We start from the raw sequence: 16,521 nt of genomic DNA on the forward strand, positions 1-16,521 counted from the left end.
TCTCCACATCTCCTTTTTCCCTCTCTCTCTTGATGTCCTCTTTCTTTCCTCTTCTTCTTGATCACACCAGAACCACCACTGCTATAACTCTCCTTCCCTCTTTCTCCTCCTCCTCCACCACCATGGTCCTCTGCTATCTTAATTCAAGAAGTGTATGATCATTTGATCCAAGAAGTGGTAGAGACTAGAGAGTAGCTGTGTTGTCCTGTGTTGTGTGTTGTGTTTGATCATTGAGCTAAGCTAGCTGTGTAGCAACCACCACCATAGCTTGATCTTGCAATGCTGCAAAGGAACCTGCCGAATCTCTCCCTCCGGATAAGCCCTCCGGCAGTATCGTCGGCGGCGGCGTCCTCCGAGGTATCGACGGCGGAGAAGCACCTGCCGACAGGATCAAACGCGGTGACGGACGCGGAAGGAAGAGGCGAGGTAGGGTTCTTCGGAAACCCTAGCTCCGGCACGGCCGAGCCCCCCGGCCTGAGCCTGGGGCTCGGGACGACGGCGCACGAGGACGCCGCCGCCGGCCGCCATGGCGACCGCCTGCAGCCGCAGGGATGCCCGTTCAAGCGCGCGGCCACTCCCAGGGCGTCCCTGCCGGGATCGAAGCGGAGCGTCCGCGCGCCGCGGATGCGCTGGACCACCGCGCTCCACGCCCGGTTCGTGCACGCTGTCGAGCTCCTCGGCGGCCACGAGAGTAAGCTACAGCTGCCTCGCTCTAGCTTATCACCGTCGCTGTGTTTTGTCACCATGTTCCTCTCCATATGTGATCTCTGCATTAATTTGTGCAGCCACATTTTCTTTCCCTTTCGCCTGCGATTAATTACTTCATTAATTGTTTGCTCTTCGGTATGCTCAATTCTCACGAGCTCTTTCTCGGCGATGATCTGCAGGAGCGACGCCAAAGTCAGTGCTGGAGCTGATGAACGTCAAGGATCTGACACTGGCGCATGTCAAGAGCCACCTCCAGGTACGTGTGCAGAAACAAAGAGAGAAAAAATAGAGAAGAGAGATGATAGAGGGAAGCTAGCTAGCTACTCCAGTGAGCTAATACCACCATGCAAGGAAAAAAGATGGTGAATCTTGTTGCATGATGGCTTCTTTTTGTTTTTTCCACCACTTTTATGGGTGTTCTTACTATTGGTAACTACTACATATGTACTTTGTCTCTGGTGAAACCCTGGGTCAAGTACTAAGTGACAAACAAACGGCATCTAGCTAGCCAGGACAAGCCAGATATACATATCCTTTAAATTACTTACCACCTTGTAGCATTTGTAATTAACTATGGAAGCCATTTGTATCACCATGCGACGACGACACAAAGGCATGCATTGATCACTCATGCATCTACATGATGGTATGCAGATGTACAGGACAGTGAAGAGCACGGACAGATCATCCCACATTGCCGCAGGTATTTAGTTATATACTTGTAGCTTAATTTATTTTTGCAAAAAAAAAAACTCATCCATGGGCTGAGAAGAATATACATATATCGGCTTTATTTAATCTAGACACAACTTCTAGCCTCTGCACCAAAGATCGATGCAACGAGTAAACTGATCACTGTTGTTGTGCTTGTTTGCAGGAGAGGCGCAGCTGCTGCAGCAGCAGGCAGGAATGGAGGTGGAGGCAGGAGCTGGAGGAGGAGGTGGTGGTGGTGGTGGTGATGGTGGGGTGGTGCTTCCGATGATGCCGGCATGTGACGACATGGTTGGGATCTGCAGCTCGCCTGCCGCGGCGACTAGTTCCGCTGCTGCCTACTTCCTCTGCGCGACGACGTCGTCAGCAGCAACTGCTCCACCGGCAGTGGTGCCATCGCTTCCAGCTCCAACCATTCCCCCAAGGTCTGTTCAGTTCGATCGTGTCAGCTTCAGAACTAGTAGCATTAATCTTCATGCATTTGCATTTAATAGCGAGCTTCAGAACTACTACTAGTATTAATCGATCTTTCATGCATTTGCATTTGCATCGAGGTTTCATCCGAGTTGGCACTGACAAGCTGTATGCATGCCTAATTTGAAGGCATGCTACATGCATATATGAACAGCATTCTCATCTTCAGATACAGTGTTCTAGCCTCGTCCTATGCGTTGAAATGTTATCTGAGCTTGTTGCACGTGGTTTACGATGCGAGCAATGCCTGAACTCTGAACTTTGTCTACTCTTGAGAGGATCACTTCTCCTTTTATCTTTTTGATAAAATGCTATATGTACATACTGCATTTAGCTACTGACAAGAGGAAAAGGACACACATTTTGCATGAAATGTGCTCATGTGTTTGAGGGTTTTTTTTCACAAATCTTGGCAACAGTTCCCCTAAGTAAGGCAATTATAATTTTTTAATTGTAGATAATAAAAAAAGGCATATAATTTCTCTGCAAAAATTAAAGGGGCACACACACCACAGTTGCTAGTAATTGTATAAGAACTTGCGATTAATTGACAAAATATATACATGAGTGTAGAACAAATACTAATCTTGTCAGCACACATATATAGATTCTGGCCAAGCTAGTATATATTACAGCAAAATGTATTGAGTTCCATGCATGTTTGGGCCTGGTGTTTTTGAAGGATGTAAGGTAGATTGAGTAGAGGTGCACATAATTAATTACTTCTGACTTGGCTGATTTAGAACATAAGACATATATGGAGTCATACTTTTTCCAATGCTACTATTAAACTGTTCGTGTAAACAAACCCCCTACAGTACGAAACTACAAGTATGATAAAGTTATACGTAATTTTATCTTGAAACTGGTTTTATAATGTTAAAATTGTACTACCTTAATTTTTATGTAATACCTCGATCCGTTCTCAAGAGAAAGACGTCCTAATTAAAATGCAAACTGTCAAATCTCAATATCTGAACTAACCTGTCTAGATTCATACATATGAATACTAATAAATCTAGACATATATATAAATTATATACATTCATCAATTAATAAATTTAGACATGGCTAGAAAGTTTTACAATATGAAACAAAGGTAGTAGCATTTAAAATGTGGAAAATTGTATTAATAGATTATCATTGAAAGCTCATAGTTGTATTTTTATTCTTTTTATAACTGCATAGTTCAAGGAAATAATAGTAAAACATGTGCATTATGTTAGAGACCAAGTCGAAATAGTAGATTACAACATAATTAAATTAAGGCCAACATTGTGTTTGGAATACCGTGTTCATATTAAAAACTAGTACTCTCTGTTTTAAATCAGTTTTAAAATGTAGCTGGCTAGTATCAGATCTTATACTATGAATCTGGAGATGGGTCTATCAGATTCATAATACTAGCTAATATAAAAAAATAGCAGTAGATAACTACATTTTGGGGCATGAGTGTTGTACTTGAGATAATGACATGATTTATCGTAATTTAGCTCTAAAAGATCCATCATATTCACGTGTTTGCGCTTGACAAATAAAGCCGCTTTAAGAAAATTAAGGTGCCTACAGATCCTAAAACACATGTGGTTAAGATCTGCAAGGAACTCTGCAGTCGTCAACTCTGATCATTATATTGATTGCGTTTTGGAAGAATAAACGGAATAATACTTCAATCATCATGCACGATGGCGCCAGTATACTAATCTCTCATATATCATGGTGGTAATTAAAAACATCCTGAACTAATCTCATCAGATATTGTGCTGCCAGCTGCTTTACCTTTGTCAGCTTCTCCTGTTCGATCCATTCGATCGACCGGCCGGTTTCTGATAAATTTCATAGGAGCAGCTAGCTAGCTAGTAATTAGGCCGACCTCTGCATGCACTGAGCCACAGCTAGTGTTTTCTCTGTAGCTCATATGTTTCCCTGCCGACCTCTTCCCTGTGTCGTCACGCTCCCATGCACGCTTCTCCTTGTCTGCAGCCACTCCACATGCATCTCCTCCGCCATTGCTCCTCTCACTCATAATGCATCCCTGCTGCTCTTCGATCGATGGCTTTGTTCTCTACCCTTGTTCTTCATATCCCCTCTATCCGTACCCATCCAGCAACACATGCCCCTCTCTCTCTCTCTCTCTGAATTCTCTCTGTGAATATATAGCTCGATCGATGTTCCAGTCAAGTAGAAGAAATTAAGTCAAGGCTGCACAGTAGTCAAGGCGAGAAACTATAGCATATATAGCTAGTACTACCTCCGTTCATAACGTAAAATATTTGATTTTTTTCAACATTTGATCATTCATCTTATTTAAAAATTTAGTATAAATATAAAAAATAATAAGTCGTGCTTAAAGTTCTTTTGATAATAAAGTAAGTCACAAGCAAAATAAATAATGTTTTCATAATTTTTTGAATAAGTCAAATGATCAAACATTACAAGAAAAAAGACAAACATATTACATTATGAAACGGAGAGAGCAGCTAGGAAACTCTTCTAAACTCTTAAGAAAACATCATCTCAATTATTGTATGTTACCAAAAAAATGAAAAATTATATGAAGATAGATTAGTACTAAATATACAACTACACAAGCATACAAGTTCAAATATTACTTATATAAATTATAACAAAAATAATAAATATGACTATAAATATACGTATACTATTTAGAGTTTAAATTTGTTATTTTTGTTACAAATTGGAGAATTCATATTTAGGGTCTGTTTGAAGGAGCTTCTCCCAGCTGTAGCTTCATCTAGAAGCTGCTTTTGCCAGAAGATGCCCCAAACGGTCCACAGCTCCTAAGAATATGTAGTTACAGATTCTGGAAAATGAACTAGGAATCCAGAAGCTGGAGAAGCTGGGTTTAGGAGCTTTTCCAGATTCTCATAAGCTGGCTACCAAGCAGCTGCTTCTCAGAATCTAAAACTCCCCTAAACAGACCCTTAAACTAGCATGTTTGTGGGTGGCATATATCATATTAATCTATCTTCATAATTTTTTAAATTGTTTTATAACTATTTAGATGGCATACAATAAATGAATGGACATTGTCTCGAGAGTTTAGAATACCTGATGTTTATAACTATTTAGATGACATACAATAAATAAATGGACATTGTCTCGAGAGTTTAGAATACCTGATGGCTACTAGCAGTGGATGGATAACAAAGCATACGGAGATCGATTTATACTACTACTACTATACTCCTACATATGCACGCATGAGCAAAGGCAGTAGTGTCAGATACGGAGGTCTCTCGCAACAGCGCTGCATTTTCTGAAGAGTTGTTCCTGGCCGGTGCCCGGTGGCCATGCATGCAAAAATGGATCAGTCAGTGTTCCAGGTTGTTGGGTGCATTGCATTGGGCAGTGTAGGGACAGATTAAGCCATGCATGTTCCCATATGCAACGCAACGGCCCAAGGGGATGACTGTTTCGTGATCTATATATATCACAGATTAAACAGTGGTGAGCTAGCTAAGCAACAAAGAAATATGGAAGAGTGTTCGTTCATGTCTGCAATGATAAAGCATGTAGGTGGGCTAGCTTGCTCTTGATTAATTAGTTAGTTATACACACACAGCATGACAGTAGCTATACATTACTGTATAGGTTCATGCATCATCAATGCATATATGGAGATGTGTTAATAACATCTGAATGTAATTCTGAGTTTCTGACCATGGACTGATGGTTTACAGTTGATTTCACTTGTATGCAATGCTCTACGTACTACATGGAATTGATAAGAGGTGTGCCTCTCTTGATTTCTCTCCTCTTTGAGCACAGGAGGACTGACCATGCGCCAGTACTGGAAAAGGGTGTCGCAATTGTTGACTCGTTGCACCGGTGTCAGAAACATAACTACTCACCAGTGCTTCAAGATGCTCTTCAGGTACACATCTATGCATGCATTTCTTGAGATCACAGGCATAAATGGGAAGAGTGTAGTAATAACTACACCAAGAGCCACATATTTGACTTAGCTAGCCTTCTGTTGAGCTTCGTTGGACTATCTTCTGGCTGTAACTGTTTAAGTAGGCCCTGAAATAGTTCTAGCCAGTACTCCTAATCTTATCATAAATAGTTATTACTAGGGAGTTGAAAGTGTACGTACTACCATATAGTAACATCTCTACATACATATAAAAGAAATCCAACAATCATAAATGAAAATCTCTCGTGAATGTGTTGTACAGATTCATCTTTTCTTAGGAGCGTCAAAAGCATATATATCTGTTCAGTAAAGTTCAAAAAATCACACACATATATATCCTGTTGCCATGTGTTGCGAATAGGGAGCTGAAGAAGATCATCATCTTATCGGGAGCCTGCCAAGCATCGAGGCGATGGCTGCTACCAACTCCTCGTCAAGTCCTGCGAGCTCATCTCCATCCCTCGCAAGTCTGGAGCAGCTGCTACCTGAACATCACTCGTTTGCACCCAACCTGGAAATCTCCCTTGGGAGACAGGACTGGAACATGGACGACCATCCTCAAGAACTGAGCCTGAAATACCTGTGAAAAAAAACAAGAGGAAGAAAAAAAAAGGTTTCTCTCTCTTCTGGGTTTCACCCAACTAACCATTGATGATTGATCGATCAGATCGTTGTGATGAAAGATTGATGACTGAAAATAACCGCGTCCATCCATCCGAGGTTTTGCCTGAACTTTTTCTTGCCCAGCTTGCGAGTGGTCTGTTCTGAATTTCTGAAGCCCAGTGTGCTTGGCCCGTATGGCCATATCCAACAAAGCCCAGTAGTCCAGTACGTGTGCGTGGACTTGCCTTGCACACCGGAGTCAGATTCAGTCGTACACAGCGATGGCGACGTAGCAGAACAGTCCAGGATGTATCTTTCATTCTGTCGTCGCCGGCGCCATCGCCGTCACGAGCCCACGGTAACACGGCGACTCCACCCACGGGTTCGCCGCTCACCGCCAGCATGGGCGCGAAACCGCCCACCGGTAGCTGCCGCGGCGTGTCTTTCAGATGGCTCCTTCCTGGCTTTCAGACCGCGCGCGGCCCGGTGGGCGTTTGCACGGTGTAAAATTAAAGCGGCAAGAACGGCGACGTCCGGATGGCTGACCGGCCTCAATCCTGTGTGCCAAGAATGGAGATAGAATTACAGATGCGTCACTGGGCTCCAATTGTTATTCTCCTAGGTCCCAGCAGCACTAGCAGTAGCAGTAGTAGATCGGTGTGCTCGCTTAGCTAGCTGCAAGAACACCTATAAATTGCCCTGTTCGTGCTAGGACACCCTTCTCCAGATCTCTGTTTGATCTTTGCTTTCGCCAATCAATAGTCCATATCTTGTTGCTGTCCTCGTCTCAGAATATCAGTCTGTTCTCTGATCTGAAGTTCTGAACTCTGATTCTCTGAAGAAGAAACTGGGATGTCGAGTCTGATAGACATTTGGACGCTGGAACGGGAGAGGATCCGGGTCAGCGGCGCGCAGGCGTTCAGGACGGTGGCCTCGATCGGCACAGGCTCCAAGCAAGGCTGCACGGCTCGTTCTGGCGACCAGAACAAGCCTGACGGCGCGGCCGTGGACAGCACGGCTGCCAAGAAGCAGGCCGCCGCGGTTGGCAGCGCGCCGGCGAGCGTCCAAGAAGACGCTTTCTTGGACATCCTGATCGATTGCTTCGGCCAGTAAACCAGCCTTGTCGTTAGTACCTTCTCGTGTGATTCTTCCTGTAAATCTTCAGAAATATCAAAAGCTGCAGTGTCTGAATCTTGAAAGCCTCTGTAGCAAAAGTCTGCTTGTCTTCAATCGAGATAGTTTAGTAATTCAAAGGGCGTGATCGCTAGACGATTTGAGTGAAGGGGATTCCATAATTCACTGCCACCACTCGGTTATATCAGATATTTTGATCTCAGTCGCTCTGATACGTGTGAAAAATCTCTCTGCGGAGATACTTTTCTTCACTTCAGGGGTAGATATTTTGCTTTCCTCTAGTCTAGGCTGTGTTCTCCAAACTATCTTATCATCAGTTTTTTCCTCAGTTTGTTCAACGGCTAAATATTTTTTTAAAAAAAATCAATATAGTTAATTCCATCGTTTATATAATTAAATAAATATTTTATATTTTTTTTTTAAAAAAGAGCAGCCTAATCCACACGAAAAGCACCCACAGAAGATCCATGATCGATGAGTGCGGCACAAATAGAGTACAATAGTTTCATCGTCTCGTTGTAACCAGTTCTGTGGATCTGGCTGTCGTCATTACACTTTTTCACGTAACAATATATTTATAAACAAAAAATAATTTGTAAATAAAATTAATAATATGTGTTCTTGCCAATTTAAAGGAAAATAATAGAAAATAAAATACAATGAAAAAATAAAAATCTCTGAATTTAAATTTAAAAATTTAAATTTTAGCTTATAAGCATAACATGAGCCGTAACGAAAAACGGAAAGATGACGTTGTAAAAAATCTTGGCGCTATCTCTACTAGTTTATGGGATTATCTTTGCACATGAAGAGTGAAAGTAGTAATTTACAGTGGAGTTTGGTTGGTGTCATGTGAAACCATTAAAGATGGGCTAGCTCTACTCTTGGTAACAAGTGAGTTAAAAAATGCAAAATATCTGTCGTCACAGGCAATGAAGCACAAATACAAGTGATGTTTGCTACTGTGTGGTATCTTATTTTATGGTCACTTTAAAACATATGATTGCGAAAATCATATGAATAAAAAAACCATACGAATGAAATGTCATAGACGTTGAATTTTTATAGGATTTCAAAACATATAAAATATTTAGAACACAAGAATTAGACAAAATAAAACCAAAAAATAAGATAAAACTCATGCTTATTTTCTTCAAAAATCTCTCTAGAGAATAGCTCATTATTGCCTATATTTTATAATGTAAAACTTTCTAATATTATCTAAATTTATATGGATGATAATGAATCTCTATATATATATATTTAAACAGTATAGTATATATTGATCAATAGATGGAACTACAACGTCTTACATTACGAAGCGAAGGAAGTACACATGAATTCCAAAGGAATTGGTTGAAATCAATTATTTGATTCAAATGGCTTCATATGACTATTTCATATAGGAAACAAATTCTCCATAACTCGTATAGTTCAAGGGGGCCTCAGAACGGGGTGTGTGTCTAGCTGATTCTGAAACTATCGGCACGTGCCATTACCAATACCATGGATGTTCTTCGATGCTCCCGCAGTTTTGGCACACCGTTATTCCAAACAAACCCACAACCCGCGACCCTGACGTAACGACGTTCCTGCACCTCACGAAGTAGTCACTCCACCGATAATAACGTATAGTAACGTCGCCGCGGGTTGATTCAGTGATTCGCCGAATCAAATACGGCGGTGCGGGCGGGTGCCGCGCGCGGAGCCAAGAGAGATCGCAGCGCGGCATCTCCGCATCCTCTCGGCGCGGGATCGCGGGGAACCCAACCGGTATATCCCCCCGCGCTGCTCAGCCACCCACACCACACGATCTCGCTCGATGCGCGTCGCCGTGCGCGTCACATGCGACGAAGGCGCGCGCGGCGTGGTCCTCCTCCTCCCTCCAATTAACCCGAACCGAAGAGAGGCGGCCGAAACCCCGCAGCTTTCCACGACTATTCCCTCCTCTCCCCGCGCGCTCACATCACGTATAGCAAGTAGACACGTTGCTTCTTCCCGTCTTCTCCCGGCTTGCCGGCCGGGCGCGTATAAGTAGAGGCCCCAGCGCCCCGCGGTTTAGACAGCAAAAGCAACCAGTCTAAGTGAGCTAAGCCCAGGAGCTTCCGTTGGAGCGTGAATTAGGAAGTTAACCGATGGCCCGCCTGGTCGGAGTTTGGCTGGGGGAGTTCGCCAAGATGGGGGGCCGGGAGGCGGCACCGGCGGCCGACGCCGGGGTCGGCCGGCGAGCCCAGATGAGCGAGGGGGAGGGCGGGAAGAGCGGCAAGGGTGGCGCCGTGCAGGAGAGCACGAGGAGGAGGGACAGCAGCGTCGTGCTCTCCGACTCCGAGGTCACCGTGTGCATGCTCATGGACCGCTTCGCCCCTGCGTGACGCACGCCGCTCGCTGGCTGGGTTTCGCCGGTAAAATGGGGCTGGTAGAAGTGTATACGACTGTATATACGTTCTCTGTATATAATAACACTATGGCTAGCTATTTGCGTCAACTGTACTATATATTTATATGGGTTGTATCTTTGAAATTTGGAGTCAATTCGTTTGTTAATATTTGCAGCACAAGTGCTGGTTCTGATGTATTCTGTTTGATGTCCCATCTGATTTTATTGCCGTGGCTGCTCTTACTTCAAACCTTGCCATTATCAGCCGATGCCTAGTAGTACTCCCTCCGTCCCAAAATAAACCAATTTTTCACTTTTTACCTTTAATTTTTGACTTATCGTCTTATTTAAAATTTTTTTGCGATTGATATTTTTGTTTTTATTAGATGATAAATCATGAATAATACTTTATGTGTGACTAATTTTTTGAAAATTTTTCAAATAAAACGGATAGTCAAACGTTAGACACGGAAACCGAAGAATTCGTTTTTTTGGGACAGAGGAAGTATGCTTTAGGAACAGAATCTGTAACTAGGAATCTTGGATCTTCTTAGGATGACGTGATCAGGTGGACATGATAGATAACATGCTCTGTAATCGAATATATGGCCTGACAACGAAGAGCGTTTTGGTCCTCCAGCGGCTTTTTGTTGATAGTCATTACTATTGCTTGATGAAAACCGTTGAATTTTGAACAAACTAACTTTGAACTTCCCGGTTCTAAATGGGTTATCCATTCTCATGGACTCCATAAGACTGAGAGACAGAGGCGGAGCTACTGTACACTCATGGGGGCAGTAGAGTTCGTATTACGGCAAAATCTATGGTTTAATTGTTTAACCAATAATGACGACACCTAAAATCAAGTAAAATTAGTGTAACCTGATAGCAGTGATATCAATCAACCAACTTTCTAGCTTCGTTGTGATAGCCACGATAACCAACAACAGATAAATACCATAGTTATTACGGTTGCGCTGTAAGTGCTACTCCGCATGTGGATTCATTTCAACTTTCTTGCCCTCTTTATCCTTTTTAAAATTAAACTGCATAAGATTTAACATATACCTTTACTTTACACTAGGTTTTATTAAGATAAGTTGCAGTTAATAATAGGGCAAACCATCAAATCTATAGAAATTTTATGAAATCTTATACAATCTGAATATAACTTTATGAAACATAGTCTAAATTTAAAAGGTTTCATAAGTTTCACTCATATTTTACAATAATTACCTCTAGTTAAGTAGTTATATGACACAAGCTATTGTAAAGCAAAACTTATCTCAATCTACCTGATGTAAAGCAAAAGTGCATACTAAACCCGGTGCAAAATGAAACAATATACGCTTTATCTTTTTTTTGTTAATTACATCTATGCCATTATAAATTTGCTAGTTTTAAAATATGCCATTACTATTTGACTAATTATAAGGATGCCATTATAATTTTAGAACTATTTAAAATATATCATTCCGTACCCTTTTAGTGCATTTTTTAAAAAACTTTGGACTGATTGCCCATATGCTATTCACTGCATCCTTTGTAGGTGCAAAGGGCAATTTGGTCTAAATTTTTTTTGTAATGACATATTTCGAATAGTTTTGAAATTATAATGGCATCCTTACGATTAGTTGAATAGTAATAGCATATTTCAAAACAGGTAAAATTATAATGCATGGATCTAATTAAACTTTTTTTTCACGAGCGATCGTGTGCTCTTAAGTCTTAACCGATCCTCTGGTTTTCATTACTGGGCTAGTTGGGAGATATTACTGGGCCAGGCCAGGTTACAGCCAATTCGGCCCATTTTTACTGGCTAGCAAGAAGCAAATTACGGCCCAATTTCGAGCCCACAACGAAACGAAAAAACTATCCCAGTCTCCACCACGCAAGGAGCGGTGGTGTAGTTCTTCTCGTCTTTTCCCCTTCCCCCTCTTCCCATCCGTTGCCTCCATCGCCAGCCCGCTCGAGCCCCTTCAACTTCTCGCCCAAGTTTTGAACGGATCAAGCGCCGCCGCCGCCGCCGCCATGGAGCACGCCGTCGTCGAGGGGGAGTCCTTCTCGCCCGACTGCTCCACCCTCATCTTGGTACGCGGTTCGCCCTAAACCTCTCCTCCCTCTCCGGTTCCCGTTCGTTGGAATTGGTTTGCCTTCACTGGCTCCTGACGCGGGTTGGTGATCCGTTTTTTTTTTAATGCCCAGCCGGCGCTCTCGATCGGCAACGTGGGGCAGCTCGCCGTCGACCTTCTGGTGTCGTCGTCGCGGGCGAGGCGGGTGGCGTACCTGGACGAGCCCTCCGTGCTGCCCTGCGCCGGCAACGACGCCTTCGGCCCCGACGCCGTCGGCGACCTTGCGCTCGCGCTAGAAGGTTAGGTACTCGATCATTTGCTCTAAAACTTCTAATGTGCTATGCTAGTTGGAAGCTTGATGGATTGGATTGTGCCAGTGTCAGTGACGGTGCTCGGTAGATTTGTAGTCCTTCCGCTATGCACACCAACTGTTCGATGAAATGTGTAATAGTCCAGCGTGAACACTTTCTGCTATGTACACACGTACTTAATTTGCCTTCTTCAGGTCTAAGAGAATAACCGTGTACCATTCTTCCGCATGGTACTATTTAGTGCGTGAATAATTGGAATACAATGCCTACTCACCTTCTCTCTCTTTTTCTTTGCAGCTTATGAATCTTCATCCCATAGGCTGGCTTTCATTCAGCAACGATCTCCAATCATTACAGTATGTTATTGTACCTATTTGCCACAATTTTTCCTGTTTTAACTTTTACAAATCTCAAATGGTACTTGGAGACACTTTTCATTTGCTTATGTGGCTATATCAATGTTGGACTAATCACGATTAGTCATGGTTAGTTGTCCTAATCAGTACTAAGGTGACTTGATTCTAACCACAATTAGTCGGAAAGCCACCTGATTAGGTGAGATATAGTCATGATCAGTCATCATAATCGGTACCGAAGCTACTAGACTTGACTTTCCGATTTGAAAACATTGGGCTATATGAAATTATGATTCATGTAGTTAGATAATCATGTGGACCTTGTTGCACATGCATCGAGGTTCTTTCAATCATGCATATAAGAAGAGGGAAAAATTTTGTTACAGGACATTGAAAGTTTGCGCTCTTTGCTGCAAATTTGCTACAGAATATTGTGCTCTACCATATTTTAACTTATAATATGAAAAATGTTCTCCATCTGTTTGAAATTATAGAGTCATCTTCCTTTTATTGTACATCGCACATTACATTTCTTACACTAACATCTGTCCCTTGGATGTTGGTTCCTTGTGAACTAAATTTACATAGCACATTTGGTATTCTGAATTGATTTAGAGAAAATCCAGTTACTTATCTATTGGCCTTTTCGTTAAAGAGGTGTGATGGGGGTGAAACTTAGAGTTGAGGTGATGCTTAGACCAAAATTCATTGTTTGGAATTGTGGTAGTTGGTAGTCCTATTACCTATAAGATGTTTGCAGTCTTCACCTATATATAACCTTTTAATTTTTTATGCTGCTTCAGGGGATGGTGGTTTCATTTGCAAAAAATGTTGCTAATTTTATAAGCAGCATTGAGAAAGACCATGTTGTTATCCTGTCAAGTTTAGATTCAGGCAAGAGAAGGGTAATTGATGCATCCAGGTAATTGAAATGTATAGCTTCACGTATCCTCTCTTTTAGGATTAGATTGCACCTTTCATTCTTATTAATTGTTTTATCATGTAGTGATATGCAAGTGTATTACCTTTCGAGTTGCAATGAGGATGGTTCTGATCCGAACTGTGAGAAGTTAGGCTGGAAGAAGCTTGAAGAATATGATCCAGCTCAACGAAGGTGGAGGTTTCTTGCTAGCCTAGTTGAGGGTGGTGATCTTTCAGAAGATATGGCTGGTGATCCTGATGAGATGACGATAAATGATTACTACTCAAGCTTGCCATTTGCAGCACTATTCTCTGCCTGCAAGGTCTGATTGATTTTATTTTATCATTTGAGGTCACTGCTGTAATATGTTTAATGTCTCATCATTTTATTACAGGCCAAAGGTTTGAAAGTTACTTGTGTACTATGCTACTGCTCAGAAGGGGACAATATGCCAGAATCTTTCCAGTTGGCTGATGCAGTATGTAAACTTGTTGCTAAAGACCCAGAGCAGTTCCATGGTACATTTCCATGTCAAGTTTATTAGTCATTCATTTATTGACTGTTGTTAATTTGCCTTACCTTCCTTCGTTAGGACTATCAGTAATCAATATTCTGTGATCAGATTTTGGGTTCCTGTTTATACAAATAGTGCTGTAAATTTTCAGGAAACGGGCCCAATGGATGGATTATTCCATTGTCTTGGAAATCAGTATATGGACCACCACCTGACCTCTCTATTTTCTAGGCATGAGGACCTATCTAGTAAGTCATTGAATCCATAATATGTAATCATGGTGTGTTACCACAAAATTTCAAATCTTTTATCTTTTAAATTTGAGTTCAAAAGAATGCTAAGGAAATGTCACATCACCTCAATTGCTTTATGATACCAATTTGCATCCAATAAACCAAAATGCCTCTGTGGAGTTTAGAGTATGAATCTCCCTAGAAACATATAGAGAATTCTCTCGTTAGACTACCTGCATCATAAACCCACCATAGAAAGACTTGGGGTTTACTTTTGTTCTCTTGATTACCAGTAGATTAACTTAGTCATACACTTTTGGCTTAGGATGGTTTTTATTGTTAGAAAACTATAATCTAGGTACCATTATTGTATGCATCTTAAAATCATTGCTGCTCTTCTGTGAAAAAAAATCTTTGCTGCACAGGTTGGAATGATTCGAATGAAAAGTTTGTAATCCAAGATAATCCTATCATGAAAGTTTGCATTTTTTAAACTCTGATTGAGTTATCCTGTTATGGAAGAACTACATCTTTCGAATACTTTTGTATTGGAAGAAAATGGTTAAGGTTTCCTGGTTCATAACTGGTTTTTGACAGATAGGCGGCCACTATTGACCTTGGACATGCACAATTTTATTACAGTATCACGATTTATGAAATTAGTAACAACTCCTAATCAACATCAGGGCCCTAGTAGTAACTATCAGTACAATTTGTAAATGGTTTTCATAATCTTGATAGTTATTAGACCATTGTTATGACAATAACAAGACTGTTACAAGGCCTTGATATGTCAGCTGTAGTGGACCAGTAACACATTATTCCATGCGGCTCACGATGTTAAACAAAGCTACACTTGGATCTAGACAGAAACATATCAGTCTATACTGCAATGTTTTATGCCTTCTGCATCACTGAAGCCTAAAAATTTCTCAGAATGATCCTTTTAGCAATCAGGACTCAAGTTTAGCATTACAGATAATCACTCGCCAATAGTAATTTGTTGATACTTTCTTAGCAGCATGCTAGGTCAATTAACTGAAATAGTTAATTGGTTGAAAGTATGGTTTTCTTAGCATCCACTTGAGCTTGTGTCACCTCCCTTTTTATTGTTGTGTTGCTAAATGTGTGGACCCTGATTTCAATCATCTTTTTTATATTATTATTTGCAACTTTTGGTTGGCTAATAAAGTCCTTTTTGCACGATTTGATAGGTGAGGTTGCTGTCATTAGCACGTATTTAGAATTGAGAATGTTGAACTTTTAGCATGAGGGCTGAGGGGTTGTGCCAGAAATCTACAGGAAGGTGATAAGTATCAAATGGTTTACGTCAAGTGACAAAAATGTAATTCCAGCTTTCTTGCTGAACTCGTGACATGATTGTACTTCTTTTAAGATTCAGTTGCCCGGCTATATTATAAGGGCATGATTGTACTTGTACCTACAAATAATTAGTTGGATATTTATGTGACGGATAGCTGTGGTAACAAAATACCAGATATATGTCAATTCAGTTGGTGGCGTTCTTCAGCTTTCCATGTGAAGCTGATTGTGGAATTCCAAACCCCGAGTGGTGGTTCTATCCGGCAGCAATTGCCGTTTTGCATTTTGGTGGGATTGATTTTGATGTGGGGGAAGAATCTGTATTGTGCTAGTGCGCACCGCTTTATGGGAAAGTTGCTTCCAAAAGGTAGACTGTTGGCAAGGCAATTGAGAAGGTGATGCCCATTTGCCTGCCCATCTTCGTTGCCCTCTGGTAACCAAGGTAAAGAATGATTGCATCTTTTTTAAGCTGTGTAGGCATCTGTGACTAGGAAATGTATTATTCCTATCTTATCTCATTTGCTGTTTTGCATAGCTGAACGAGGTGAGCTGGGGGCGGTCATCCTGAGTCAAGCTGCCGAGTCCGAGGGTGAATGCTCGCGAACACACTGCCTATAGTAAACTTGCAAGCACACAAAGATTCTTCGCAAAAAAATATTGTTGAGGTAAGAACGCATGTGCTCCTGTTTTATACTCAATATTGTCAGGATAGTTGCAAACCTGCTTTTATTTTACTCAAGGTTGATTGTCAGGGTTGTCATTGGGTCATAGGTGTGTATATATATATGGTCATTCAGGTTGACGGCTAGAAAACCGTAATACTTTATACTAAATTACAAGATT

The 16,521-nt window shown here is 41.5% G+C and overlaps 3 protein-coding genes across 3 annotated transcripts; all 3 read left to right on the top strand.

Moving 5' to 3' along the window:
- Window positions 1-72: 72 nt before the first annotated feature.
- LOC102712516 (probable transcription factor RL9) lies at window positions 73-6,700 on the top strand. The gene is made up of 6 exons (XM_006650586.3): window positions 73-691; window positions 888-964; window positions 1,363-1,411; window positions 1,586-1,844; window positions 5,686-5,791; window positions 6,195-6,700. Exons 1-6 carry the CDS (start codon window positions 280-282, stop codon window positions 6,417-6,419), a joined length of 1,128 nt encoding a protein of 375 aa, XP_006650649.1. The 5' UTR covers window positions 73-279; the 3' UTR covers window positions 6,420-6,700.
- A 2,823-nt stretch (window positions 6,701-9,523) lies between these two features.
- Window positions 9,524-10,141, top strand: LOC121053933. Its single transcript, XM_040522530.1, has one exon. It carries the CDS (start codon window positions 9,706-9,708, stop codon window positions 9,940-9,942), a length of 237 nt encoding a protein of 78 aa, XP_040378464.1. The 5' UTR covers window positions 9,524-9,705; the 3' UTR covers window positions 9,943-10,141.
- A 1,720-nt stretch (window positions 10,142-11,861) lies between these two features.
- On the top strand, window positions 11,862-15,912 carry LOC102712791 (proteasome assembly chaperone 2). The gene is made up of 8 exons (XM_006650587.3): window positions 11,862-12,038; window positions 12,153-12,318; window positions 12,628-12,686; window positions 13,490-13,608; window positions 13,693-13,930; window positions 14,003-14,126; window positions 14,274-14,370; window positions 15,570-15,912. Exons 1-7 carry the CDS (start codon window positions 11,979-11,981, stop codon window positions 14,351-14,353), a joined length of 846 nt encoding a protein of 281 aa, XP_006650650.1. The 5' UTR covers window positions 11,862-11,978; the 3' UTR covers window positions 14,354-14,370; window positions 15,570-15,912.
- The last annotated feature ends 609 nt before the right edge of the window (window positions 15,913-16,521 follow it).

This window comes from Oryza brachyantha, chromosome 3, assembly GCF_000231095.2.
Source record: "Oryza brachyantha chromosome 3, ObraRS2, whole genome shotgun sequence".
Classification (NCBI taxonomy): domain Eukaryota; kingdom Viridiplantae; phylum Streptophyta; class Magnoliopsida; order Poales; family Poaceae; genus Oryza; species Oryza brachyantha.

Bases quoted from the DNA above. Each gene is read 5' to 3' on its own strand.
- LOC121053933 (XM_040522530.1), top strand. From the start codon at position 9,706: ATGGCCCGCCTGGTCGGAGTTTGGCTGGGGGAGTTCGCCAAGATGGGG.
- LOC102712516 (XM_006650586.3), top strand. From the start codon at position 280: ATGCTGCAAAGGAACCTGCCGAATCTCTCCCTCCGGATAAGCCCTCCG. The intron at 965-1,362 runs GTACGTGTGCAG...GATGGTATGCAG, and splicing joins ATGTCAAGAGCCACCTCCAG to ATGTACAGGACAGTGAAGAG. The intron at 1,412-1,585 runs GTATTTAGTTAT...GCTTGTTTGCAG, and splicing joins ATCATCCCACATTGCCGCAG to GAGAGGCGCAGCTGCTGCAG.
- LOC102712791 (XM_006650587.3), top strand. From the start codon at position 11,979: ATGGAGCACGCCGTCGTCGAGGGGGAGTCCTTCTCGCCCGACTGCTCC. The intron at 12,319-12,627 runs GTTAGGTACTCG...TTTTCTTTGCAG, and splicing joins CCTTGCGCTCGCGCTAGAAG to CTTATGAATCTTCATCCCAT. The intron at 14,127-14,273 runs GTACATTTCCAT...GTAAATTTTCAG, and splicing joins AGACCCAGAGCAGTTCCATG to GAAACGGGCCCAATGGATGG.